The sequence below is a fragment of the Scatophagus argus genome, chromosome 11 (assembly GCF_020382885.2).
Source record: "Scatophagus argus isolate fScaArg1 chromosome 11, fScaArg1.pri, whole genome shotgun sequence".
Lineage (NCBI taxonomy): Eukaryota > Metazoa > Chordata > Actinopteri > Scatophagidae > Scatophagus > Scatophagus argus.
The window spans coordinates 2,487,347-2,500,093 of record NC_058503.1 but is presented as its reverse complement, the minus strand read 5'-3'; the positions used below and the strand labels follow the sequence as shown (position 1 = coordinate 2,500,093).

At 39.5% G+C, this 12,747-nt stretch overlaps 1 protein-coding gene across 10 annotated transcripts in view; it reads right to left on the bottom strand.

Moving 5' to 3' along the window:
• Positions 1–7,535: 7,535 nt before the first annotated feature.
• LOC124066619 (diacylglycerol kinase beta) overlaps positions 7,536–12,747 on the bottom strand; it is a 109,528-nt gene continuing 104,316 nt past the window's right edge. For 7 of the 10 annotated variants that reach the window (XM_046403160.1, XM_046403159.1, XM_046403165.1 and 4 more), the window contains one exon: positions 10,918–11,955. In XM_046403160.1, coding sequence (XP_046259116.1) covers positions 11,775–11,955 — 181 coding nt within the window. In that variant the 3' untranslated portion in view covers positions 10,918–11,774. Of the gene's footprint in view, positions 10,897–10,917; positions 11,956–12,747 lie in introns of those variants that run through there. The other 3 variants (XM_046403167.1, XM_046403169.1, XM_046403168.1) reach the window with 2 other exon arrangements.

Genomic DNA, 12,747 nt, shown 5'->3' with positions numbered 1-12,747 from the left:
CCGGTCGCTTTTCCCCGAAGCTCGGGCGGCATGCAGAGACGCACGCTGATTGGTTGACCAACCCTGTCCTTTAAGTAAGTAGCCAATGGCTTCTCCCAAGCTGATGAATTATGCATAAGTCTCGCTCTGGCCAATCACAGCGCCACAGTAGCCTATTTTTATGAATGGCTGGATTTCATTCAGATTTTTTTCAAACAACAATGCCAAGATGTGTTTGTTAAAGGGACAGCTGCTGTGGAAATATACTGAAGATCGAAACCTACACAGAGGCTGCTATAGCAACGTCAGTGTCAAGCTCACTTTCCCTGAAAATTATTACACTGAAAGAACAAATCGGATTTTAAACAGTGATATTGGCTTTGACACACGTCGCCTTACGGAAGATATCACTACGATCTAACTCTAAAATTGGTTTTAATAGTGTGGTAATGAAATATTTTTGTGTTTCAGTGGAAAGGACGCAGTTGAGTCAATGATAAGATATAAACGATTATATTACACTTTTCATTAATGGCTACTTACTTCAAACCGTAAATGCTATCTACCACATATATGAAAATTTTTGTGTCAGATTGCTACAAATAAAGATACACAAATTTAATTTTTTGACCATTAACTTTCTCCAAGCAACAACCACAGTGTCAAAACATCAACTTTTTACACAAGATAAGTCATAACTTAACTGAGCACATTCATGCTTTCCAGAGGATGAATTGTTGTAATTCTGATGACACCTTGAACTGAACTTCACCTCATTTTAAACCTCACTACTGGCAAGTTTCAAAGTAAAGCAAGGTGAGTTAATAAGAACAACAACAATAACAGTAGAAGTAGTAATAATAATAACAATAATGAAGATGATAATAATAATAGATGATAATAACAGGGAAAAAATCATAATATTAAATAAAATTCAAAAGTTACTTTATAAAACAAGATCAAATAATTTATACATTGACAACAAATACCATTATTATCATCACTTCTCTTAAGCACTTATATATAATAAGTTGAATGCTTTGTGTGCTGATATATCTGTCAAGTTATTACACACTTGCATTATTCTGCTGTGGTCTGTCTTAAGACTTAAAAAAAACTCTGAATGTGGTATAAGTTCAAACTAATCTGTGTATGATTATTTTAAAAATGTTCTTCATCCATCCATCATAATAAATACCCATTACATCTGCAGTTTAAAAGTTGTTAGCTTGACTGTCATAAAGATTAAAAGAGAAAAGCTAAGATATTATGACCTTATTAGTGTTTGTCCTCAAAAATGTCCGTGAGCGAACTGCTTTTCAAGGTTAGAGGTCATAAATAAATAGACTTTGTCATTATCACCTCAGTTACCAAAGTAGGAATCCCTTGTATAAACTCTGTGTCACTGCAAACGTCATTCCGAGTTTAAAACACAATCCAGCAGCTGGTATGAAAACTATAATCCTCTGCAAATCCCTGTATCCACTATGCCGAGATTATGAGCCTGCTGCAGAGGCAATAATAGTAAGAACAGACAAACACACATGTCGTTGTTCCACAGGATTCATCACTATCTTTGTTGGTCATCTCAGAGGTCTAAGGCCAAAGGCAAACAGCTCGTCTTTCAGGACAGGGGCTCCACTTGGACATGTCGCACTGAAAAATGTGGAGGTGAGAGGGCTTAAAAATATCCACCGTCAAATTGAATTGTACATGTGTGTGAAGCATTAAATAGCAGAGGACATATCTCAGTGAGACTATTTCGAAAGCTTCAGCCTGCAGGTCCACTGTATGGTGCACCTCTTCGTTGGTGCGGATGTGGTGGGCGGTCACTTGGAGGCGTGTGGTGAGCGAGCACATTGTGCTGCTGTTCTTACTCTTTCCTTAAATAAATGTGCCATATGCAAAGGGTGACACGATGCTTGTGTACATACCTCTCTCTAGATGACTGCGAGTGTAAGAATGTGAGTTGTGTGAAGGCAGGTCAAGATTTAAGGCACCAATTTCCTGTTCCCTCGACGACTACCGCTGTAGGTTAGTGTGATAGTGAGATAACACCTAGGTCAGCAGTGCTGCCTGGGTGCAATGTGGGCTAATCCTGATACTGAGAATCCTTTTCTAAGGCAGGTGACAACGTCACAGAAACCCTACACCTGAAACCTATGAACCGTGACCTCACATGTACATGTACAACCGCTTTGCCGGTCAGACAATCTATCACAGTATATGAGCTAATGTTCCTCTTGGGAGGTGGAGCGGCTGGCAGTGGTGAGAGTGCGACAGCTGTTAGGCAAGAGACTACTGTCCACTTCGACCAACCAACCGGCAGGGTGATTTTTGGGACCACTGGGACATTCTGAAGATGTCGTTGCAGCACCAGAGAGTTTTCAGCCAAGTTTAAACAGTAAAAATCAGATATTTTAGAATAAAACAAGATCTGTGCCTAAACCTAACCATACTGTAAGAACGCACACACACACACACACACAAACTGGTCGTCAGTCAACTGCAGGGTCCACACACAAAGACAGACAAACACACACAGTCATGCATATTCTTTTTGAACTGGGTCTCTTGCATGCTGTTGGTCTTTAGCTCATCAGTGAACATGACCTTTAGACTTGTCACAGCTAAATCAAAAGCCACAGTGATGAGGCTCAAGTACATTAGACCATTATAACTGAGTTTTCTCAGTCTGTCCTAACTTGCAAATGTCTGTCAAAATGCACATTTCAAAAAGAGTTAAAATGGGAAAGTAGTGCCTCTGGGCGCAGGATGCTCTCTCACTGAGGGACAAGATGTGACTTGCCTGCTATTAATAGCACTTAGGGAGATAATTCCTGCCTTGTTATCTTAGCAGCCGTACTCAAGAAGCCTTGCCAAAGGCAGACTCTTGTGAGGCTCTGAGTTGTATAACCATGCTTTCTTTTATTATCTCTCTCTTGTCTTGTTCCCATTCTTAATTCAATGCCTTCTTCTTTCTTTGACATTTTCTCTTTTTGTTGCAATTCTCTGCTTCCCTCCCCCCCGCTCTCTCTCTCTCTCTCTGTCTCTCTTTCCCCCTCTCTCATCATTTCTCTGTTATTTCTGGATCTCTAGAAGTGACTGGGTCGCAGATCAGGACCCGAGGATAAAATGAATATGTAAACAATAAATGAGAAGGACCTACAAAACCTTTTCTTTGTTCTATTAATTGCCTTATTGTTGTTTTCAGTAATAGTTTTCTCTGCCTTCAGATTTAAGATTTAACTGAATAAGACAAAGTACACTTGAAAACCAAAAGCACATGTAACTTTTACCAAGATTACATTCATGCTAGGCACAGCAGTACCTTGAGCTAAATGCTAATGTCAGCATGCCAAAATGGTGGTTAATGGCAATAACTTAACTTATGTAACTCTGACTTATGTTTGTATGTGTAAATTGAAGCACATACAGATGCATCCGAGACATTTCTCATTCATGACATTTCAATGTTGGCGGTAAGTTAAGTGTAAAATGAAACTTGTGGTGCAACATGGCGGACTCCCTGGAAGAGGACCTACTCCTTCTGTAGATACAAAAGGCTCATTCTAAGGTAAGAAAACCACATTATTATTTTCATGTGATTATACAAAACTAAAAACATTACTATGAATATTTATTTTCTATCAATACAGCCTCCTAAATACAACACAATGAACCTTTGATTAAAATTTAAATGGGGGACAATTTTTACACCGCAGTATTGTCACCTTTAGTTTAATGCTGAATACTTTCTTTACCATTGTCCTTTTAAAATATAAAATGTTTTATTTTCACTGAATATGAAAAGGATTAGATCACCCTCTGTTGTATAAGACTTTGAAAAAACTTTGAAGCCCAGTAGGAAAATGCATCCATTATCAACCATTGTCCCCTCATTTGTACAGGCGCTCTCATGACAGATTTCCTCTCAGTCTGAATCCGACTGTTTAATGTCATCATTGACTCACAGGTGTTGATGGACGTATTTGTCTTCATCCATGAAGATAAAGAAAAAATCAGGTTTCTGTCTTTATCAGCCTGCACAAACAGAAGATATCTAACACATTCTGATCAGATCACACGTGACTAAATATATACTATGGCACAATCCAAATCCAGCCCATTTAAGGAGGCATCCAAAAGTGCCAACATTACTAGAATCTGTGGCTTAGCTGATGTGAATTAAAAAAAAAAAAAGAAGGGATAAAAATTTCTGCTCAATCTCCTCTATTTATTTGGTAGAATGTATTGCCCATCAAAATGCCAACAGATCACAAACAGTGAGGGTTGCATACTGAAGAGACAAACAAAGGGCAGGCTGCAGAGGCTGGACATATTGATTTCTCAACCTCTTTCATCCAATCAGGTCCTGGACAACACAAGAGACGGTCTGCCCTTGACCCTCCGTGGACTGAGAGTTCCCTACCATACTGACCCTGAGGGGGAAGACTCATATCGCAGACATAGAGTTTATAAATCAGATCATTTGATTAACTGTCCTCTTGGTTACATACAATAGCTTTTTCCTGCGATGTAATAATCCCCTGAAGCATGTGTGATGACTTTACTAGCGTGATATGTTATAATGTGATCCAGTCTGTAAACTCTATTTCTGTGATTTACTGATTTTATTGTACATGTAGAGCAACAACATGCTGCTATAGCTCTGCTGTATCTGTGCCTTTGATGTCACTCAATACTGCTAATCTGTCCCAGGATGAGAACTGGATCATACCAGTCAAGACTGTAGAGCCACCTCTGCCTTGAAGTGGGGCACACTAAGCTAAAGGTGGGGGCAGGGGCCTAATGTAGTTCCACATGGGGGGGGGGGGGGGGGGGGGGGACTAGTCTCTTAATGTAACATGCTGCATTAAGAGACTAGTTCAACATTTTGGGAAATATGTTTATTCACTTTCTTGCTGAGAGCTATGCTGCTTTCAGGTTACGTCGGATGGATAGTAGATCGGAAAAAATCCTATGTCATTGAACAACTCAAGATGGTTGTATGACTACCAATATGACCAATACGACTTAACATAGATTAGATTTAGGTTTCATTGTGCATAAAGACGACTTCGGCTGACATCAGACATCTTTGTTTGCTTAGTATTCAGGCTCTAGCTTCCACAAGTCCCACTTTGAATATATCAGAGGATACATACAAATTTCCAGTCATAATAGTAACTGGATGTTGACATCAACACTTATTACAAATTGGAAACTATAATTTCTTATTAGTTGATATGACATGAAAGCTGCCGTTGAGGACAAGACTGGTACCACTTTCACATCTGTATGTTAAGTATGAGAGAATGCTAGTAGGCTGTTAGCATAGCATAAAGAAAGAGAGAAATTAGGTAAATAGCTAACCTGGCTCACAATGTTCAAAAAGTGAACAAAGCTCACTAATTAATTGACTGCATTTCATTTGCTTAATCAAAAATTAAAACAAAAAAGCCAAGAATTTGAGGTCTTAAGGGAGTTAATACACACTAACTTATTTCTTGGCAAGCATACAGGAGCAATAATGCAGCAGAATGGGAAGAAAAGGGAAAAAAGAAAGGAAAACTTCCCTTTATTCTGTATTGGTAGATATCATGCAGTACTCTGAGATGGTTACTGCAGCTGTTAACCTTGCCATCACACCGCATAAATATCCTAAATTCATTTCTTTTGTTGTATTATATGTTTGTTGAACAGACACAGATCTACCCCACAAACCTTGATCTCTTTGCTCGTGATGGTGGCTTTGGGGCCATGTTGCCGGGGTTGATTGAAGCTTCTGTATTGTTCAAGATATTGCAGTTGTCAGAATTCAACATTTTTTCATCAGCAGCTAGCAGTTATGTTTGAACAATGATTTGAACTTGTCACAACCTTCCTGAGTACTGCCAGGCAACCAATAAAGACACTACAGGGATATTGTCAGTGGATGAGCACTGAGAACTCAGCGTCCTTGTTGGTTGGCAAGATTTCCATCTTTACAAAGTCTGGCTGGCTGTTTCCCCCTGCTTCCAGTCTTTATACTAAGCTAAGCTAATTGCTTCCTGAATCCAGCTCTGTGCTGGATGCACTGACATAACACTGTCTATCTCTCTGAAAGAAAATGAACATATTTTTCAGAATGTCAAACTAGTCCTTTATTTAAAATTCCCACCAGAAATTTGCTAAACTGAACGTTTCAAAAAAAATATGCTTACCTGGGATATCTATTGCATTTCTGGTTTTTCTTGTTTGGTGGTGTATTTGCTTTGGTCTAAAGTATAATATAATGACAGATAGATGGTATTCCTTAACTCCAGTATGTGTATGTGTACAGTATGACTAACTTTTCCAGGAACAGTGGCTTGATCAGAGCAGAGAGCCATGTGTTTTGTACCAGACATATCTGAAGGTGACAAGCTTGTTCTCCCTTTACTGAGAGTAGTTAAACCTCATTCTCAGAATATGGGGAAAGTAAAATATTACACAAAACAGCCTCTGGAATGAACATCACGGCTTGATATATTTGAGTGTCGATATTTGGATTTGTCTGATAATTTTACTGGTTATACTTGAAAGCGGTAATCAAATGTCAGTCCAAAAAGTGGCAAAACAGAATAAAGAATAAGGGTAGCGATAGTCTGTGTTTCTTATTGTGAATTAATGTGCAACTAATTTATCTTAGTAAGGCAATAGTCAGATTCATTCTCTGTCACACAGCCCTACGTTTTGTCCAAAAACTATTAAAAACACATCAGTGAGACACACTGTTGCACTGGGTGACATGTTCAGTTGTTATAATGCATGTAGACACTAACGTTTTTGTGTCAGTTCACATACATCGACCTGTTTCCAGATGTAACCAATAGAGCACCAAATGTGTATTAATCCGAGGGAGAAAATAGTCCCCGCAAATTGACCTGTACTCCTATGATATTTACAAAATCTACAGTATCCAGCTGTCTTTGAAAAAAAAAAATGACCTAAACATGTGTTTTACAGCACTCAGTAAGAACAAATAGGTAACAAATAAGCACCACAGGCAATTTTGGAGTCGAGACAAGTTGCTTGAGGAAACTTGCAAAGATGTACACAGATATCACCTGCCTTGTTTGCTAATAAAGGCCCGTTCAGTGGCAGCAAACTACATCAGCCATTACCATGATGGGTGCCACTTCTGCTCCTAACTGAAGGTTAGAAACAAAAAAAGATGTTTTGGCAAATATTGATAAAATTGTTTGCATTATGGTCGTCTAAATGCTGTGGGTCAGATTCTGCCAATCAGTGTCAAGTACAGCAAATTATTCTCTGCTAACTTTTAGGGTAATGCGCGAAAGTCAAATTGAAAGTGTTGATTGTTTCTGATTTCTTCTCTTTCCCAGTCTTCCATGTGAGCCCTGTGCAAAGCTGTGAGCACAGAGTGGGTTTCATTTTTCTGTTAAGGCAAATAATTACTTCAAAAGACTGGAATGGACATGACTTGTGACACACATTAGAAATTCACACAGACAGGCTCTGCACGCACTTTCATGTTGCTGCCCATTGATTTGACAATAAATCACAAATGATGTTGTAATGGTAGAAACTTTATCAGGGATTTCTGCTTTCTTTTCTTTTTTAATATAACAAGATAGCTTCTTCCCTGCCTTTTTCTTGCACATGATCATAAACATGCTGCCTAAAAAGGTAAAGAAAACCACAACAAATAAATATATCAGTTAAGTGGAATTCTCAAGCAAAGAAATAAGTTTGATTAGTTGGATCCACAACATCCTTTTTGTTCACTCTCCTTTTGTTTCAGCAGGCATGCGGTGTTGTAAGTTAACTTTAGATCAAATATTATAAACAAATATATACACATGGTAATACGTCTGTCTAAAATCAATCTTTCAGTAAATGGAAAGTAACTGTAAACATGCACACTTTTCACACTGGGTTCTCTTAGCGCCCAGGCTCCTTTGGGGACAACTGCAAATTAAATTAAAAGGTTATGATGTGCTGCATTTCTTACCTTGTGACATTCCCACGGTGTTGTATTAAATGTATGTCAGGTATGTTAGATGTTACTTAGCTTTAACATATATCTACAGTGAACAAGGTCACAGAGACTGTCTGTGTTCGAGGGGCCTGGGTGCCAGAGGAACGACACAGTGTATGTTAAAGGGAAGCAGGGTCTGAAGGCATCAAAGCCTGACCTTGCAGTGGAGCTCATTTTGTACCATCTCACCAGTTTCCCTCTGCCTAACGCTTACATTTCTGCAATGTGCAAGACAGTTTTCCTCAAAAATGTCTGACTCACATCACATGCACAGTAGATGCAGAGTTTTAACATTCAATCAGTTACATTCTTTTTGAGTTTTACATTTTTTTGTAGAACAAATTTTATGTCATTTTCTTGAAATTCTTGAACGCAGAAGAAGTATGTGTGACAAAATAATCTCAACTCAATGTCCAGGTGTTAGTTTTACTCAACTAAAAAAAAAGAAAAAAAGAGATGTTCTGAATTTTATGGGTGAAAAATTCATTTGGTGGACTAACAATGTAAATTAAATTAAATTAAACATTAATTACACATTATGAGTGCAGGGAGGTGGAAACAGTCTGTAACCATAACCGTACAAAAAGCACAATCACACTTCACGAATAACAAAGACAAGCAGATGCACTGATAAACAAAAGATCCACAAGGCCTAACATTTTTGCTATTATTTTCAATATCAGACTTTGGGCCAATATCTGTAGCCTAAATCGCAACTCTAACAGAAAAACTTGTAAAAGCCTCAGTTGTATTTCCTCTTGAGTGCTAATTAGCGAACAGTAGCATGCTACATGCTAGACTAAGATGGTTACTGTTACCTGCTTAGCATAGCGTCTGCATGGCTATAGGCTCTTGGTTCTGTTAAATTTCTTTAACATTTGTGTTCTGTAATTTGAGGTTTCCTTATGGCCAGCATACACACTAATATGATATATGTTTCACTATTGTCCTGGCTTTACTTTTAACCGAGACAACACTTGCAACAGCTCCATTTGCTGACTAAAAAAAAACAATGTGCAAAGCTCTGAGGTATGCGGAGCACGAGGTTATTTTGTCACACATTCTGAAATTTTGATTGAGTTGAGAAGAAAATCTAAAATAATCTGAATTAGGCAGAGTAGAAAACTGCCTTCAGAGAGCGAGTGTAGCTGCTCTCCTCAGTGAAGAATACTGATCTGAACCCCTCTAAGCTAAGATTTCCACATTAATAGTGATATATTAAAAACACATTTGCGTGTACAGTATATGTGAACTACACCTACTTTCCAGAAATATACATATAAAGCACTCTTTCTGCACATACAGTATAATTGTCATATTGTGGGGACAGTAATATGCATACATTCTTATTAAACACTGAAATAAGCTTTTTGTTCTCTGAATGATATTCCCATCTGTTATGGTGAAAACACACTTCATCCCATTTTGTCTGTTTCCTCCTTTACATCACATCTTTATTTGGTGTAGTAGTTAAACAATTCATGCATTAAAGCCGCCCGGCCCCTCGCAGTAGCTCTTGGATTTGCACTCTGACAGCACAGTTGACATTGTGACTTGATGTTTGACACAGTAATTAGGCGTAGGGTTTCACTGGAGGAGATATAGACCCTCCCTGAAATAGAGGGATAAATTTAGTTTCCCTGCCAATGCTCTGGTAAATAAAAACCCTGAGGGCCCTGCTGTTATACCCTTGTGGGGATTTAGTTCAAACCTTGACCCACTACAAGTGTCCTATGGCATATGGTGCACAGGAGCTGTTGCTCATTCCATTTGGATGGTAGTGTTAGAGTTCACCAAACACAGAGGACAAATGAAACAAAGATCAACTGTGATGTCTCCAATCTCTGAAGTCAAGATTCTGGTCAATTTATATAGAGATAACTGGACAAGCACTTCTGTTTTTGTCTGAAGTCTCCATCCAGATCATCTATGCAGTCTGTACATATGGTTTCAAGGATCTTTTGTTGCAGGCCAGCAATGCTAAGAGGCTAAAATCCCTGCATGTTTCCACCCTTTCCAGGCCACCGTTACGCCCCACTGCCATCAACCCACAAACAAAATATGTCAATAATGGATGGCTTTTTCACTTTTCCACTCTTCTCCTCTCTCCGGCTGCACCGTGCTGTCAGTCCATGGAGAGGCCCCGGAGCGAGCACTCTTACAAGCAGCCTCTCTTTCATTATTCATACAGGTGTTTTAACCAAGAGCTGGATCTCTCTCTATTTACTCACTGCACTTGTAAACAACCATGATTACTGCCACGCCACTCTCACTTTAACCTTCTTCTCTCTCTCACTGTAGTGTGTTGGAGCTCTTTCTTTCATCATACAAGCTGCTTCTGTAATCCTATCGCTTCCTTTACTATATTCAAGGGTTATAATGGAATCCCAGCAGGAAAACTTGTGTTTAGCAGGCAGTGCAGTCCAAGTGTATGGCTGAGTTTTTTTGGGCAGGGAGTAGCTTGAACTGAGAGACTAAATCCATGACTGGACTGGAGGTTTGGAGACGAGACTAGAGGATGATGGTTACACAGGTATAGGTCGGTACAGTGTATTGAGTCTTTTCATTCGGGTGCCTTCACTGCAGGTTCCTTTGGGAATGAATTGTCTGTAGGCATCCTGACTTTATGAATGTTCCACTTAATGTGGAATCCCGTTAATGAACTTCCCACTTTCAAACTCCAACCTGGGAACAGTCATCTGATGGAGCTGCCTCTACGGTGGGTGGCATGTGTGTGTGTGTGCATATATGTTCTGTATACAAGTATGAATTTGTGTGTGCATGCATGTCTTCTAGTCACGGCTTCGGTTGCGTTTTTTGAAGAAAAAGAACGGAGTTTTCTGAGGCGGGCCCAGTAAAATGGGGACCTGGTTCTTGTGCGTGATCCTGACCTGTAAGAATCAGAGGGGAGGAAGATGTGATGAAGGTGTTGGCTTTGCACATTTCTGATTATTGCTTCTGACAAATTTACAAGGTGTATAGTCTACACATGCTGCCCCCTTACAACTATTACAAAATCACCCACTGCGACTCACATAATGCAACAAAAAGCTTTTTATCTTCATCCTCCATAAAGGTCCACTATGGCAACATGAAAAATGTTTGAAAAGCTATGAGGATGAATAGATAGTAGTTGATTTCCTCCTTTTCTATGATGCTCTGCGATATTTGATGGAATTACAGTGTTGGAGGTTGAGACTAGTGGTGCGTAAGGGGGATGGATAAACAAAAGCAGGGAAATGAGACAAGACAGGACAAAAGCTGACTAACGACATACAGCTGACTTTATCATCTGCTGACTCTCACATCAGCTCACCTGCCACACTAGCTCCAGCTTCATCCGTAGCGGAACAGTTCCATTACAGTGCCCAGAGGCAGCTTTTGTACCTGCCATTTGTCACCGTTTGGCACCAGAGCCCTAACTCCAACCTCGCAGGTGAGCCCATATACTGGCAGCCCACTGTTACTTTTTTCAGAGTCTGGCATTAAGACATGCAAGTGCACATCTATGGAAGATGACTTTAGAATTTGAATTTTCCCTGTTTAGCTGGTGATCATTGCAATTAAGAATAAACTGACTGCACTGTGATATAGTTATAAAATACTTCTCTGTGGTTTTATAAACCATATGTGCAGTGTTTTAGTGTTTTGTATGTTTTGAAAGTCATACATTTATTAGTCAAACTGGTCTTCCTCATGCTTGTGTTTTATTTATTTTTTTCTGGTCTGAACACAGAGGCCACTCAATGGCTATAAGAGATTTAATGATTTAATGTCCGACCTGAAACATTGGATACAGAATTTTGCTTTTCTGCCCAACTTTTGTGATGGGTTTGGATTTTTGGCGAGATTTTTGATGAGATGACAGTGATCCTGATTCAGCTCTCACCGTGCATGGGGGTTGCATCCAGGGCTCACCATCGATCTGCATGGGCAGCCGTCGGGACGTCCTGTAAGAGAGAGAGAGAGAGAGAGAGAGAGAGAGAGAGAGAGAGAGAGAGAGAGAGAGAGAGAGAGCAGGGTGGGGTTGGAGGTTATGAAGGTCAGCTCACACACACCTTTGAGGCCTGTTCACACTGTCCATGGACAGGGTCAAACACTGCACCCTTTGTTCCCATGAGACCCATTCCCAGACAGGCCCCCACTCTTTAAACACACAGACCCACTGTGCATGCGCACACACACACACACACACACACACACACAGTTGGTTTAAGACTTTCATACATGCCTCTCTGGCTGGAGCAACACAGTATGGGAGAATGACTGTGATGAATGCCCTTTTAATTCTGGTCTAGGAAAATATTAAGGGCAGTTTGCAGAACAAGTGAGAGGACAACGTGTAAATGTCACTTCTTTACAATAACTGGCTGTTACTGTGTTGAGTTAAAAGGACTGAGTTTTAAAAGAGCAACAACAACATCTCAGGTAAAACTACTTTCTTTAAATTAAAAAGGATCAGAACCAAAAACCAATTGCAAGTGTTTGACAAAATTTTACTGAACACGAATCCAGGATCAAAGGCACTAACTGTATCCTAAGATTTCTATTTTGCTCCTACTAATATTTATAAAGAGTCAAGTTAGTAAAATATAATCAGAAGCTGAGCTATAAAACAGAGCAGTAGGTATAATAAAACAGGATACTGGGGTACGTGATGTTTATCAGCGATGAGACTTGGTTACAGACAGGTGTACACATACATATACTGTAATGGAAAAACAGGTAGGATGTGTAGATAA